At 41.1% G+C, this 17278-nt stretch overlaps 1 protein-coding gene across 1 annotated transcript in view; it reads right to left on the minus strand.

Annotated features, from left to right (window-relative positions):
• The window catches only part of LOC306980018 (receptor-type tyrosine-protein phosphatase gamma-like), a 294918-nt gene that overhangs the window by 79166 nt on the left and 198474 nt on the right, over positions 1-17278 (minus strand). Inside the window, exon 3 of the mRNA XM_079579221.1 lies at positions 4560-4742. Coding sequence (XP_079435347.1) covers positions 4560-4742 — 183 coding nt within the window. The remainder of the gene's footprint in view (positions 1-4559; positions 4743-17278) is intronic.

A 17278-nucleotide genomic window follows, 5' to 3' on the forward strand; every position in this document is an offset into this window, starting at 1 on the left:
TCATTGTAAGGGGTTAAAAATATAACTGTATCTTCTTATGACCCCCCCATCTGCATAGGTCAGCAGTTTTCAATCGTTTTAGTTGTGAACAAATGAACTGCGGTTGTTTACCACTCACACGGGGCATGGTTTCCCTTTAAGCTACATAGAAAATATGCCTCCCATCTAATCTGGCGACGCCTGTGAGGGTCATGACCCCCGTGTTGAGAACCAGTGGCAACAGTGGTGCAGATGGTAGAGCTGGTCGTCTCATGACTGATCGATGATTAGGCTTTGAATCCCAAATAAAGGTGGGAAAACGCTATATAAGTTGAGACCATTTACTATTTACCATAATGATTGTAAGCTGTGGACCAAAAAAGGCTTTACACATTTCTCTACATCGTGTTTTCCGACCTGCTGGGACCTCTGGGTAAAACGTTTTTCAGATTGAAAAGAGTTACTGAACTGTACTGTTACTGAAATGCAACAGTATATAAAGTAAGGTAGTATAAAACATAGCACATTTTCACATTTGAAGTGTTTTGTAGGCATAAATTAATTCAACTGCCCAACAAAAGGGTCAGCAGCAACAGGGTAAGTTGAGCCTTACGACATGAACAAGAGTGTGTCCTTGGGCAAGACACCTCCTTCCCTGTGAATTGCTTGTTCCAGTCACAGTATTGTTATCAAGGGGAAGGGCAACTTTTTTTTCTCTATTTCTTAGTTTTTCAAAATGCCGAGAAAAGGTCATGAAACAAGTGTGTTTGAAGCATGGTATTTTGAATTCTTTTGAGTTATTTGTTTAAATCAACATTGGGCCGTTGTAGCATTACTGACACTCGGTGACAGCACTGATCAGCGGCTTCACCAGGTAATCTCTCCACACGTCTGTCTCTCCCAAACCCAAAACATGGAATGCATTATTCATGAGGAGCGTGAGGACATTTGTCTTGTTATCCATGTATTATGTAGTGCTGGGAACAGAAGCTGCACGCCATTTTGTTTCACAGCTGTTGTTTGTATAGCGTTCTTGCATGCTTGGTGCACGCTGCGGCTCCCACTCTCCGGCTAAGTGATGCTCGGCTGTGTCGCTAACTGTGCAGGTGGACATCTTTGTCAGCTGTCGGCAGGAGATGGATCTTGTCTCTTGTATGTTGTCTTAGCTTCTGACTGAAGTCTACAGTTTGAAACAGCAGCACTAGCTACTGACGCACTGAATGCAGTTTATCTGCCACAGATGGAGGAGTCCACTATTGTGTTTGCTCAAGTCAATACGCAACAATAAATGTTCATTTCAAGTGTGCTTTTGATAACTGATTTTTTTAGTTGCACTTTAGATTGAAAGCACTGGAGTATTTTGAAATTCTGCGTTATTGAAGCAGAAAAGAGATTTATTTTCTTAAATATAAATACTATTTTAAAGTGTGAATGATAATAATCATGACTTGCACTTGTATTGTGCTTTACAAGCCTGTGTTACAAAGTTTCTCAAAGCGCCACTCTGTCATTATTCATTCACTTCACAACTGGTGTTGTAGCCACAGCTGCCCCGGAATAGACTAACAGATGCTGGGCTGCCAGTCTCTGGTATCAGCCCCTGCCACTCACTCACACACTACCTTCAGCCCCGCGAGGTGGGAAAAGTGTCACAACGGCTCGGTTACAGGACGACCTGCTCTACAATGTGACCTACCATCGCAAAAGATTGACAAAAGTTCAGAGCAGTTTTTTCCAGTATTATATTCTTTCTAAAATTATCTTAACAATTTTCTATTTATTAATTAAAAAAACACACGCTAATTACAAAGATGTATTTAGGATTAACAATCGACCCACAGTGACCTTCTCTCTAAAGTTTCTTAACTACTGAACTGTAGCAACCAATTTGATTTTTCATAAAGAATTAATTATCTTAAACACAGTTAATGGTTGATTTACTTCAACTGCAGCTCATTACAACACCAGGGAATTCTCATTAACCTACACAGACATGAAACATTCAAGCCTTATTTCAAGGCTTTTTCGAGGTTTTTTTGAAGACCTGCTTTTCTTGTGGTGTGACTCTTCTGGCATTGCAGGTCACATGGTCTAAATATCAACATGATGGCCATTTTTATCAGCCAAAAATATCGTGATCCAATCTACATAATGAGAGAGATTGTAGAAAGCAAAGATCTGTCTGTATTTTTATGCATTGCATGCATTATATTTAGGTCATCAAAGAACCTGAAGCACAGCCTACTGTAAATAAATACTAATTTAAGTGGTTGTCATGGTGACGCTTGTGTCATTGTCAGTGTCAGTGTTGTCCCTGACAGTGTCAGAGTTGATGTGTGGATGGCTGACATGGTGCTCAGAGACGGCCTCACTACATTCTGGATATGACAGTCCTCTTTGACCTGTTTGCGACTGTTTCCATTAACCTTTGGGACCTCAGACTGGATTCACTGCGATGGCATGTGTCATCAGCGGCGCACAGCCAGCATGAAAATATTACTTTCACTGCTGAATTGCATTGAACTATGAGGTTGAAATTACGATCGTCATAAATAAGGTGTTCTGATGGCATTTGGTCCTGCAGCTGCTCGCTCTCATTATAACATCCGTCTGTTGCTCCTCGAGTTCATCCAGTCAGGTCTGAGTCTCACCACCAACATCAGCATCACTCTGCTTCTCTTATGGTTATACCTGCTGATGCACTAGTTCTTTCTTGCACTCGCCTTAAGTCTTAAAGGAACTCATTTATTTGACAGCATTGGAACAAGTTATACAGTATCTTGCAATAAAACTATGGACTCTTCTTACCTGCTCAGTTGATCTTGGCTTTCCCTTGATATCTACTTTTTTCTGTCTCTGCAAGTTCATCCCTCCATAAAATAAATATAAGGTTCATATTGCTGCTGCTACTGAATCGTCTACTGACAGAAATACAATTGTGTGCATCCAGGAAGGTTCTGTTTCTTAAACACCAAAGGGTCATTTCCAAAAAAGTCCATTTGGTGATTAAAAATGCACCCTAACAAAACTGCCACTCAACAGTATGGCTAAGCACCTTATTTTTTCAGAATTGTTCTTGGTAGTTTTAATTTTTTTATTGATCTAACTTATGTGTTATTTAGGATTTGTCTATTTCTCTGATATCACTTTCATGCAACTAAATTATGGATCATAAAGCACTTTGGGCAACATTTGTTTGAAAAGATTAGACTTCAATACATCGGCAGACTTTGGTGACCAATAGCCTCATACACAATGCAATGGCTGCTTTACGTCATCATCAAACACACTATGTTTTTCTCCCGTATTTGTTTGGGTTTTTGTCTTAAAATGCCGCCAATTGCAGGTAAGAGTTTAATCGTATAGCTCTAATCAAACAACTGTGGGATGATTCAGAGTTTGTCAGTGGTGACGCTAACCACCTGTGTGTCTGTCCTCTCTAAACGTTTCAACTGGCTTTTCCTTGGAGCAGAAAGCATCATCCATCTTAGTGACAAGCTCAAATTGTGAAAAATACCTGTTGGTGACAAAGGGGTACTGGAGATGCCAGAGGAGCTGAATGCAGATGGGCTACAGCAGTGACACCTGCCAAAGCACTGCACCGCTAACGTGCATGCAGCAGCCACAGTGGAAGTGGACTGTGAGCTCCATCACAAAAGCCTGTATCCTGTCTGATCGGAGAGACTCACAGTGACGCAAAAGAGACCAGACACACAGACACCTGTCAATACAAGGCACTGGCCTCTGTTCATATTCGCTCTAAGCACTGCCTCTGACAGTCTGTCAACAGCAGCCCCCGAAAAAGTAAATATAGGGAGTAATTAAGTAAGATAAGTAAGCAGGTAAGTATGTGACTATCAGTAAAAGGTTTGTAAGGACAAGACATAAGTATAATGTTAAGTAATTTGGTGAAGTAAGTGATTAAGCGAGATAGTAAGAAGTTGGTAAGAAATTAAGTAGATACCTACGTTGGTGGAATGAATATATGAAATTAAGGGGAATATTCTTTCTCAGCTAAAATTATATTTTTTATTTCAGGTTTTGGGACAATTTACTCTCTCATCTGGAAATACATGAGATGCCTCATTTTTACTATAATATGTTCAATTACTCCACTGAATCGCTGTTACTCAAGAAATTTCTCAAGAAATTAAAACTTCAAGGACCGTTTTCTCATATGCGTTTTTCTTACACCAGCAGTTTTTTTCTCTATATCTAATTCCTAGCCCGTTAAATTGAATTTTCTACCCCCAAAAATGTGAATGTGAAGTTCTTACATTTTTTTTTCCACTAATGACTAGCTTAATCACAAACAAAACAATATATCCCGTAATCTCATAACAAACCTTTACGAAACACATTTAAACCTGAATCTACCCATTAATTAGATTTCATAGCAGATAATTTCTTTTTTTCTTTATGAAATCATCAATGAAAGAAGACTAAATCAGCATTCCACAGCATAAGTTTGATATCTCTAAATCAAGTAAGTGCATTTCTAAGTATTCACGTATATAAGGAATGAGTAAGTTGGCAAGTACACAAGAAAGTAAGCAAGCTGTGCATAGTTTGTCCAGTACCTGTTTTCCCAGTGTTCTTCATGGAGGTCTTATTGGATGACTCAGAACTGAAGCCTTCTAGTGTTAACTCCTGGAACTCTATGGACACTTTTGCCTCCTGATCCACGATGTTGATGGGCGACTGGTTCCTCTCTCTGCATTCAGGATACGCTACCGCCCATCCCTCATCCGGCCCGTATACACCTGCAAGCACAAACAAAGCGCGCGCGGTGAGAAGCGTTTGGAAACACTTGGATGTGATCGGGAGCTGATAGAGGAGGTTTGAGCGCACGCTGACATTTCACAACCATCTCGCGTCTTCACAAAGCAGCTGACGGCGAGCACTGCCAAGTCATCCGAATTCCAATTAAAGCACACTCGCAGAAATCAACAGCACCGGGCCGGCCGCAGCCAAACACTTCCATTCATGTGGCAAATAGAGATTTCAAATGTCATTATGGTGACGCGGCGGCTTGTCCCTGCAGCCTTCTGTCGTATCATAAACCTCAAGTCGGTGCTGTGTTTTATTGGCTTCTGCACTGCTGCCGTCAAGTTTAACTTTGAATTGTACAACTACAGTGCAGTCTGTGCAGCAACAGAGTGCCTCAAAGCAGGGAAGTGCAGCCAGTGAGATCTGAGGCACTCAATGTTTAGAATGATGCTAACTATATTTAAAGCAACTGAGGTTATAAAGGATGTTGCTATTGCTCTAGATAAGAATATGGAATGTATTGCTCTTTTCATTGACTCGGTAGATTATTGTTAGAACATCTCGATGTCATTGGCTTTGATTCAAAGACAACAAATTAGTTTGCAAATTATATCACAGATAGAGCCCAGGCAGTTGTTACTGAGAGGGCTACCACTCTAACAGTTTATATCTTAACAAGGGTGTTCCCCAAGGTTCAGTTCTAGGACCACTTTTATTTACAATTTAGGTTGACTCTATTGGTTATAACCTCCATTCATTTGTAATTGTTTTAAGTGAATCATTGTTTATGTTGACTATACTGTATGTTTTAATGAAATTGTAGAACAGGTCTCTCTTGACAATGAGACAATGAGTTGAGTTTCAAAAAAACACCTGTATAAGGCGCATTGAGTTGCCTTGTGTACAAAATGTGTGGTATAAATAAAGTTGCCTTTCCTTGCCTATAAATAAAACATATATTTTTTCATTTCTCTATAAATTTCATGCAGCACACTCCGCTTGTCAGTGTAGTTTATGGCATTTTAACTTGATTATGAGCTTAATATAAACTTCATAAAATACAAATATATTCACACAAAGCAAACTACAATCTCTGAATATGTCATACTGAGAAAAGAGTACATTCCTGAGAGGGCAACGCTCAATTTTCCCTCTTTCTGGTCGTTGGGACAATGAGCCTGTGCAGGTCAAATGAAATGTAATATATCAATCAATAAACTCAAGCTTTAGATTTGCAGCAAGACGGCAGCTACTGCACGGCCAAAGCCTTAGGTTGATCTCAGGCACAGCTCAATCCATTGAACTACTCCGAGAGCAAAAAGTAAAGTTTCAACAATATTCTCACCACTTCTCTCCAATACAATCTTTTTGTAACACGTTTGTGGTACAAAAGGGGCGTTACAACGAGCGCAACAAAGCAGCAAAATCTCTATTCCAGGAAAACTAAAAGCATTCACAAAAGGTAACTCTCCAGCTCGGGAGTCCTGACCAAACTTGGCCCAAAATCTGGAGATTGGTCCCAGGTGATATTTTAAAAATAATGAGCTCAAAATTCTCTTGTGGGACAAACTGTTATGACCATTGTGTTGATGGTTATACCTTAATATAATAGATACTGTATGTTAGTTTGGCTCTCAAAAATAGTATAATTAGCTGTGGAAAGTATTAGGATTATTTTACAAAAGTGTCAGATTGATTCACTTTTTTATAATATTGGTTTCAAACTAAACCCCACAAAACTAGGATGATATTTTTTGCAGACGGTCTGGCGTGGCTGCTCTTCCACTGAGCTGTGAGCCGCAGTGAGTCACAGTGAGAGAGACTTTGCCGAGCCATTATCAGTTTGTGGGAGATAATGAAATGCAAATACTTTGAGAAAACCTTCCCTGAAAGACATGCCTGCTATTGGCATTTAAATACAGAGAGCCAGGAATAGCAATGTAAGAAGAGAAATGAAATCCCGTCTCACCTGCGCTCGCTTGGCCAGAGTTAAAGAAAATATGTGAATGTCATTACAGTCATTTGGAACATTAGAACGAATGAAACACAGAAGGGCAATGTTCTTCGCGGTAGATGTAGAGAAAGTGCTGTAAAAAGGCACTGCTATATACCACCAATTGTAACATTACTTTCCAACCATAAACCATAAAACGGAATAATTAAATTTGTACAATTTATTTGAGCTGAAATATCATGCTGTTCCTGGACCAGCAGGCATCAAGACTGGGTCTATAAAATATTCTATTTTGGTACCTGCTTTCAGTACTTTTTATAACTTTTTTCCCCCAATACTATACTGGTATCGTTTATGGTGCCCAGCCGCCCTACGTGGGACCAATGCCCGCTGGCTGCTCTGCTTTATGCCCACAACACTAGAGGCCTTAGACACTCTGAGATAACGCTGGGTAAGTCACAATTAAAGGAACAAGGCTGGTTTTCGTAAGAAGAATTTTAGAAATCTCGTACTTAATGAGGGTCGGACTGTTACCATTGGAGCTGCGCAAACAAGTCTACAGTGAAGATCTCGCCCTTATGCTCTTTTTAGGAACAAGCTTCGTCAGAGCTGGGAGGGGGAGTCTGCAAATCCGCCATGACTTCCCCCTCGAGCGTGGTCACGATGGTAAACGGGGAGGAGTGAGCAGAAGCTGTCCATTATATATACAGTCTATGCATGGGACTCATAAAAGTGGCTTCTATCCGTTGTATCGCAATATCATTATTATTTGGAAAATGTAATTAGAAAAATGAATTAAACTAAATAGATTTTGCACATTGTTTGTCCAGAGTACAAAATGGGAGGATGTGTAGAGGGTATTATTCTTCTACCACATATACAGCTTCAAATGTTGTCGTCCCACACCCATCTAATAAAGATTTGTATGGCCCGCAAGGCTCCTTGGACAGTCACAGAACCTTTCAGCTTGATAGAGGAAAAAGAGAGCAATTCAGAAAATTTTAGGAGTCAGAACTCAAACTCACACTGAGACATTGCCCATGCGAGCAAATCTCCTACTAGAGCATCATATTAATAAAGTATTTAAACTACCAGGAATAAAATAAAATTAGATGAAGGGCACCTTAATGGCGGACTGCTTTAAATCATGGCTCAATCACTCAGATCTTCGGACCAGATACATCAGAATGTAATGCACGGCAGAGCCACGCCTCCACAGAGACCATCATTACTCTTGGTTATGCCTCAATAAAAGCCATTGTGCTGCTGATGTGTAGATGGAGATATGTGGATCCCTTGGGCCTGACTTTGCGTTCCAGTACTCTGGAGAAGCTCAGATAAACCAGAGTGCATACAAACATGACTTTGTTATCAAATCCAATTCCATTTAGTCTGGAAATCAAATCTAAAAACAACTTGAGAAGATGCAGCCTCCAGAGGAGTTTATAGAGATAAACAAAAGCTGGGCGTTGGTGGGGGTTGAGCCTGGCAGAGCAGTTTGTTTAGAGCAGAGCTCAATATGAATGCCACTGCTCACATCCTACGCACTTTTTCTCTGTTTGGATCATGATTGGTAGTGTTTGAACATGTTTTCTCACTGCGGCTCTATAAGCAAACCAGTTCTGAACCAGCTCAAATACTGTTGTATGTAAATGATATCTGCCAGGCTGCTCCATCAGCAACTGATGTTTCAGCTCCTCCTTTTTCTTTGGGAATTTCACATCACTATGGCTAATTTAAGTTCTACAGAGCATCCTTTGTCTTCAACAGTGAGCTATACATGTTTTAACCACTGTTTTCATGCAGAAAACTAATCAGAAATGGTTTTCAAGACACATTCTCTGGACATCTATTCTGCAACAAACCAGCATCCTCACATTTTCATATTTCTGATGGGATAAAAGAGTTTTATGCACTCATTGGTAGTAACTTGTATTTGGGGAAACGGAATTTGGCAAAAGTTGCAAAACCCTGGTGTGAGAAAACCAATTGCAGACCTATAGTAGCAAACTTCCCTGAAGAATCGTGCTTGAGTTTCTACTGTCAATAGAACCTGATCCGAGTTGTGTCTGGGAGCCCCACCTCCACAGTTCCACACACCCAGTCGCTCAAACTCAGGCCTTAATTGAAAGCAATCCGGGGCTCCTGGGCACTAAAATGAATTTGTGTCTGATTACTCATGCCCTGGCGCGTTGTGAGGCTCACGTAATGTCTCCTTCATTGAATTAGATGGCATCCTGTTCTCCTTCCTCTCCCCCGAATCTCCGTCCTTGCCTGGGGGATGCTATCAATTGAGTTGGTCTGGGTTCTGTATGGGGTTAGCATTACCTATGGATCCAGACAGCCACGGCTGGGCAGCAAATGCACTGGGGCGATTAGTCACTGACTTAATACTGCTAATTTGTGCTGAAAGCAGCAGTGGAGAGTGCAGAGAGCTGCGCAGAGAAAATGGAGACTGGCTTGAGTGGCTCAGCTCTCACCTCACTCACACACCTGGCTAATGGCTGAGCAGCACACCCCCCACTCATGCTCTGAGCATTTCCTGGAATATTCTAAACGGCTGACACCATAGATTCTATCATATATTTTTCTCTGCTGCAATCATGCTCTTTGGAACATGTCCTTCTCAAAGTTTGTACTTATAACATTAATATATTCTCCTTTTTCATTCTTCTAACAGAACAGATTCTATTGAAAAACTGCAATGTCTGTATCCTAAGAGATCCTGTATAGACTTGGTAGACTATATAGATTTGGTCGGATGTGGGAAGGGGCTTCAAATACCTGCACTTCATACTGTGTTTGGAGAATCCGGGTGGTGTTACTGCATCTCAGGATTTCAAATATTTCTGATATTTTCATGTCTAAGATCAAATTGACTGATCCCACAGAATCTGGCTATGTTTTGAGGTGCACAATAATTTAATGTTAATTGGTTTAAAAAGCAGTACTAAGTAACGTGTTTACCTTAATAAATCCTTTTTGTAGTACCTCTGGGGGTAATACAAGTGTTGATTGGGGGGTCTTTTGTCTCCCCTTGGTGTCTCTGGCCAGAAAACCTGCACCGAGTTGGAGCCACCACTACACAATAATGGAGTCACGAGGAAGAAGCTAACTGCGGGCTAAAGCTACTTAAACAGTATTTACAGCCAAGTTTGAGTGAAAAAAAATTCTCTCCATTGTGTAATTGGATGTACAATGTCCCTCTCTCCTTTTGTCTTTTCTGTCAGAGTGGTATTAACTCTCACGGACAATTAATGAGTTAAAAAAAAACGCAACATGCTATAAAACCTGCAGTGACGCTTATGGCCTCTAGGGGCATGAGTTATTTAGTACTGCTTTTAAGACACAGATACATTATTCACTATATTACATTTCAATACTTATTTTTTTGTGTGGAAAAAACAAAATATATGACATTACATTGTATTACAGTGAAAAAAAAAAAAGATTTTAGGGCCTAGGAACAGCAGAAAATTTAAGGGTTAAAGAAGACCACATGAATCTCATTGGACTATTATGCTTATTTCCACCGGTAACCTTTATTATTGATCAAAAGTGAATGCATTGCTGGAGCTGACCTGGCTGTCTGTCCACTCCAGGTGAGGATCTGAGTGCAGGCGGTTGTGGAGAGGCGCAGAGATTACAGCTAATACTGGCCCTGCTGGATGGGCTGCAGCTCAAATCCAGGCTAACTCCCAGCCGCATTGATTCCTGCCACTTCCGCACTAATCCTGATGGGATCACGGCAGAGGGAAACCATCTCCGGGTTCAAATGAAGAAGCGAAACAGTGCCCGGCTTGGCAATTCTCGTTATTTCCACGCTTGAAGAGACCTTTTCTGACGTGAGCGCTTAATTGCAGGCGATGGACATATGGCAAGAGCCTGTTCCACTTTTTCTGGACAGAACCAGAGATGCCTTGAAAGCTCTGCCTCTCTGTTTCCCGCCTGTCCTCCAGCTCATTAGCTTCACCTTGATTTCATTGTTATTGTAAAGTTTGTCAGATTTTTCTGGCAGCAAATTTCTCCCCAAGGTGTTTTTGCCTTTGTGTGAAAAATAGCTTTTGTCTTTAGAGACTCATACTCCATAATTGCAGTCTTTAGGCAGCTCTTTCTCCACCATGGTCTGAGTTTGTTTATGCTGTAAATTGGAACAGTGGCAGGTTGTGAGTGAGGAGTGAGCGAGGTCGACACACAGCAGCTGCTTCAAAAATGCTTCTTAATTGACTGAAAAGCCTCAAACTCTCTCAAAGGTCAGAAGAGACAGCCAGGTGTATTTACAAAGTAAATAATTGACGGAGACGTGGAGTGGGCGCCTCCTCCAGAGACTGCCATCACCAAAGCAGCGGGGTCTGCGGCGACACAACAAAAGTGCCCCACCACTCTGTGTTTACCTGAACATAGCACATACGGACCACGACCAACATTTGAGCCTGAACTCCACTTGACACATTTGTGACCGTCCTGTTCCTCTTCTTGGGAAACAAGTCTTTTTTTATTATTAAACGCAGTGGTAGAACATGGACAGACAATACCCCAGCAACAAATGAAAGCTATAGTTCTGGCTTTGCTGTTGCTTTCATCATGACTTTATTTTTTCCAATTTCATTTCTGCATCATGCCACAGTAAATAAAACTCATAACAAAAAGAAGTATGGGGATTTGATTGAGTCTGTCGGCTCAAATACCATCCACAACAAAGAAGTCACTGTGAAGATCTTTGACATTTTGTGGATCAATGCTCATGTCTGGCCCCTCCTGACATCGGGTCTTGATTCTGGCCGACCGTCTAAGCCTCTCTCGGTGGATGATGTCATTGTGATGCGGATGCACGAGTGGAAAAAGCGTGACATTTGAGTGTGGACTGAAATGGAGAGGAGAGAGCAGAATAACAGAGTGGATGTCTCCGAGCTGAACGTGTCACTCGTACGGGCAGCAGCGCTCACCCCCCCAGTGAGAGGATGAGGGTGCACTCCATTAAACACTGCCAAATGCTGCAACAGAATCCCATTGGCCCAGTCATTATGCTGTTAAGGTGACATCACACGCATCAATCAAATCCAAGGACCTCACTACAGTTGTGTAACTATATTACCATGCCATGATTAAAAATGGCCTTATGCAATAAAATTTGAATAAAGGTTTTCTTTTTCTGCCAAAAGAGCATGACAAAGATACAATTTGCTGCCCTCTGTAGACTGATCAAAAAAAAATACCTTGAATCACAATTTGAACACACAGAAGAGAAAGGGACCCTCCTGTCCCCAGAGTTGGGGAAGAAGAGGATCCGGGCAAAGCATATGCTGGACCATGAATTCCCACAGGACGCCCTGTCTCCTCTAGAGAGCAGCTGATCCACCCTCGCTGGTCTTCCCATACTGCTGCTGTCAGACTATTCAATGATCGCTGGTAAATGTGCTGCATCTGTTAATCACCTATTCAAGAGGACTTTTATTTTATATGATGCCACTCATAGACACCTTTCTTATGTATAGATCATACCATTTCGGGTTGTTTTCCTGTTGTTTATATTGACACTGTGAATAGTTTCGGTTTATTTTGCTTTGTGATCTTTGCCGGTTGTTGCCTTCATATTCAGTGCTGCTTTTAGTCTTATGTACTTTCATGTTGCAGCAATACAATTTGTTGGGACAAATACAGTTTTCTTATATTCATTTGTATCTGAAAGTGTTGTTTTGTTCATCGCACAACGTTGTATCACACGTGTGGTTAAAATAGCCATCTATTACCAATATATCGATAACTCACATATGTCACAAGTAATTGACGTGTAATAAGTCAATCTCGTCGTAGGCCTATTATGTTGAAAGCAAAGACAGAAGGCAAACTCACGAGAGTCCAGAGTTAAGCCCAGAGACTGTAACACGAAGGACTAAGAAAGGACTCATTGTGGCCTACTTCTTCCTGAAACCGTAAGGAAATGGCATCTGGCTCTAGAAGTTCCTGGCTCCTATGGACTTTCCATTGAAGCTTTTTTGTCCCTCTCTCAGGCTTGTCATTCTTACCTCCATATGTTTGTATTCCTGAACTATTCTTACTTTTTCCCTGGCTCCAAAATCCCAGCCCAATTGCTAGCATGAACGAGCCTCAGCTATAGGCTGCGCTGAACGCTATGGGAGAAGCCACGCGTGTATCAGACTTAGAGGTATTTTTGAGAAGGTGCATTAGGCTTAATGAACAAGGTTACCTGCCGTCATCACATTACCTCAATTTAGAAAAGGCCTGCATCCATTTGGGCCCATTAGAACAGCCTGTAACTACATAAAAGCATATGACCCGTTTGGTCAAGGGATGTAGAGTGGAGTGTCAGGGTTACATTCTGGCAGAGTCTCTGGAAAGAGCACATGAAAGTTCTCACTGCCTCACAAATGAGTCTATGAGCAGTGTTTCAGATAAAGAAAGATGCATCCCTCTATATAACGCACGTATAAATAAACTGACTTACTTTAAATATGCATGTGCGAGAACCACCACCTGTTGATGTTACATTTGGCAAGATTCATAGTTTGTCCTTTTCTTATCTCAACTCAACTTAACGTTGCATTTACACTTCCATATGGGAAAGGAAATAGCTATACTGCCCACACTGTGCCACTGATCCAACGCTATTAATAATGGCACAGTACAAAACTCCGGTACCATATTACAACAAGCCTTTCTAAAAGTTTATTCCTTCTTATGCATCAATTTTTCCCTGCACTAAAAGTCACTGCGATGAGTTTGCACAGAAAGCAGCATCTGTGCCTGGTACCGGCTTGACTGAGCCCGAGGTGGCAGTCATTCTCCTCATCTACAAATGTAAAAGGCTTAGTTGTCCAAGTATTAGCCATCATAGCTTCGTATTTTCGAATGTGGTCCACTGGACTGGGTTGAGTTGAGGACATCTCGCTTTTATCTTCAGAAGATTCTGCTCGCTCTTGTATTCACATCAGACTGTGCTGAAAATACGCCACTTCGGGAAGCACTGGTCGAGTGTTTTAAGTTGCTGAGCATGTACATGAAAACACTGTCTCTTCCCCTTCATTCGCTGAACCCTCCTGTTTAACAAAGCCTCTGCACCAAAAACGTTATCTAATCTAATTTCAGCTAAAAGCTTTATCGCCATAACAAGTTCCATAACAAGCACCAAAAAGAGAAAGTAAAGCCTTGTTAGTTTTTATTCGATGCAGCAATCCCAAATTTATATCCAAAAGTCTTCTCTAATCAGATATTGAGGCGCCATTCCCATCTTTCACAATTTTAATCGAACGGTGTTAATCAGAATGTGATTAATATTCATGAATGCATCATGTGGAATCAGGCTGTTAATAAATATAACGCGTGATCTGCCCTGTGCAGCAATTAATTGTGTTAACTGTCTGTCGGCATTACTCAAAATGGCTGCCTCATTATCTCCATGGAGATGTAGCCTGACACTCAGCGTGGCCAATTACGCACTTTCATCATAGACACATAAGTGGATAGTAAGAATGTGTCTGTACTTTTATACAAAGCAACCAGTGAACAGGACTTCACCGTATCCCCGTGGGAAAAACAACAGCACTCCTTCAAGACAATTACCACATCAAATTAACTCACACCTGCCTCGAGAAACAGGGTTGTTCTGTTACGTAAGTGCCGTCTTCAACAAGTAATGGTGTACATTGTTTTGTGCTGATATGGACAGTGGATTTCACGGTTGAAAGTAGGAAGTTCTCTTTTCAAATTGTTTTTGAACCTCCTTGCCATATGTTGCTGTGACTCTGTGATTGATGTTGGTCCAAAAGGTCTAAATCAGGGGTAGGCAACGTCAGGCCCTGGGGCCAAATCTGGCCCTCCAGCACAGAACCTCTGGCCCTCAAGATGATTTTGAGAAACATTATGACACAAATCAGAAAGTACTTTAACATTTTTAGGGTTAAATGGGAGAAATACTGTTAATACACCCAATCAGGTCATATTATGAACAACTCTGGCATTTGTACAAAGTGCACTGGAGAACTAATAATTTGAAGGAAGAAATGACAGAAACCTACTTGAATTAAGAGACTGAATCTAAAGTTTGAGTGGATTCGGTCTGGTTTTAGATCAGATAAAACATCTTATCGCCAATGGAAGAAGTCATTATTCTCTTAATTCAGATTATGTTGCATAATTTATAATAAGTGAAAAACAAATCTTTTTAAAAGTAAAAGTTCATTTGTCTGATTTCTAAGTGGGTTTTATGTTTGTTTCATTGGCATCAGCATTTGCATCTTTATCTTAGATTAGTCCAAACCTTTATTCAAGCAATTTAAGTCATTTATCTCATTTAAGATGGCATTTTTTCCAGTGTAGTGCTTTACTTTGGCCTAAAATTGGCGACTTCGGCCATCGGTCTTTTTACAATGAAAAAACTTGCCTACCCCTGGTCTAAATAAATGAACATTGATGAAGACGGCAATCCGGGTATTTATGACGTATCCCCCTAGTTACGATGTCCGCCATATTGGTGTCGTAGAAGCTGTTCCATTACTTCCCATGGCCGTCTATGCAGCAAACACACAAAACTGGTATTTAGAGGCAGGTTGTTTTTGAGCGTGTTCCTACAAATGCGCAAAAATGCTGTACCTACAGCTATAAAAGTATATATTTACCAAAATCGCTACATCTGGGTTAGCGGAGATAAATGCTAACGGTGCAGCAGCTGCGCTAAACCGGGATGTAGCGACTTTAGTAAATATTACTTTTTTAGCAGTAGGTGCGGCATTTTTGGCAAATGCGTCTGAGAAATAAGTAGGTTCAGTAACTCTCCGTTGAGTTTCAGAAATATTGATGGTTGTTTTTAATACCTTTTAATGTTTTTTTTTCTCGTATATTTGCTGGTCTGCCAGGACCTGGAAGCTGAAATCGTGATGTCACACTTCACAAACGTATAGTAGAGAATTTATAGCAAGAACTGTACAAATATTTGGGGGACAGGCTTTTTTGTTGGTTAGCAGGTATATCACTGTGGGTGTGTCAGTATCACTCAGTCAACTGGTCAATAAATTCAATCACTATTTATCAAGCTGGGTCATGCTGTTCGGCCATACCATCTCTGTAGTACATTCAGAACCATGGTGCCACAGTACATAAATAGACTTATCGTGACGCACTCGCTAAAGCTAACCCGGTGTATGGATTGATGTAGATTTGAACAAGCTTCTGACTCATGCTTTGCTTGCCTGCTACGGAACACGAAGACCATGTCATAGAGATTAGCTGAAAAACGATGGTCAACACAGTCATTATGCACATAGAGACATAAAGATAAAGTATAAACGCTTAACCACAAACAACTGTCTCATTAGCCTCTGTGCAGAGGAGTGCAAAACTAGGATAAAGAGGAACTGTCAAAGGTGGTTGGTACTTCACCGCTCTCTCTCAGAAGTCACCAGCTGGTTATACTTCTTCGGAATAACGGCCTTATCTTTGAGACTTCTATCTCAAGTGTATGCTTTGGCTATCTCCAAATATCATGAACATGATTACTGCAAAGAAAGAGTTACCTTTGTTGTGCTTCCATGTAGCTTTTAGAGTAGAATCAAAACTCTAGTTGAATCAGTCTGTACAGCTGTAAGTCCTTTTTGTTAACTCATGTCCTCTGGGTGCTAGCTACTGGCAATTCTAGGACACGTTTGGTCTGGTGGATGCTATTGGAGGAGCTCTTTCCAAAACTTTCTATACATCCTCTGATTTGTTTTATTTTGTTGTGTTGGATGAGAATGAAATACTTGCGAACAGCTGCGGGGTGAATGGACAGTCGGAGAGGGGGGAAGGGAGAGGATTGATATGTGGACAGGGCAGCACAGAGCGGCGACAGGAGGCCATAGGTGGGCCACAGCCATCAGGACGGAGCGCACCTCTGTCACAGCCCATTTCACACTCAGCCACACGCCGACAGCTGCACATGTCCACTGCCCTGGGCCCATCTCCCTCACAGCTCTGTCACAACCGGGCTCCACACCACTCCTGATGTGCAAACTACTGTGAAGAAAATGGTCTCTCGCTTCATACTGCAAATTATTTTAGAGTCCTGCGATCATGGCAACGGGCTATAGTTGGTTATGGTTTGTCAAAAATAAAATAAAATGGAATTCTATATAATAGTTCAATTCATTTCTATTTTGGTGAACTCCACAACCACTCTTTTGTATGCACTTTAGCTTTACGTTTGGACTCCATGTTTTTGCCATGTGACAATGCTCCCATGAGCATAAGCTTGTTGTTTGGCCAACTGGAGTATGGATTTGTCTAAAACATGCCAATGGTTCAACACTGGTCATGGACAAAAATGTTGTTTTCTTAGTTGTTCCCAAACTATTTTCCCCCTTTGAAGTCCCCCTGCTCATAGACATGCCTGCACAGCCCACCTGAAATGTATGGTGATTTTTATTGTCTGGAGAAATTAAGATCTAAGAATAATGTTAAAATGCTTATTAATAACTGTCAGAACAGTCAGAATGTATTTAAAAAATCCAACAAAGGGAACAATAAGTATACAACTATTGCCTCAAGAGCAAACAAACCGCACCGCACCGTTTAGCACATGAG

Source organism: Gobius niger (genome assembly GCF_951799975.1).
Source record: "Gobius niger genome assembly, chromosome: 20".
Taxonomy (NCBI): Eukaryota; Metazoa; Chordata; class Actinopteri; order Gobiiformes; family Gobiidae; genus Gobius; species Gobius niger.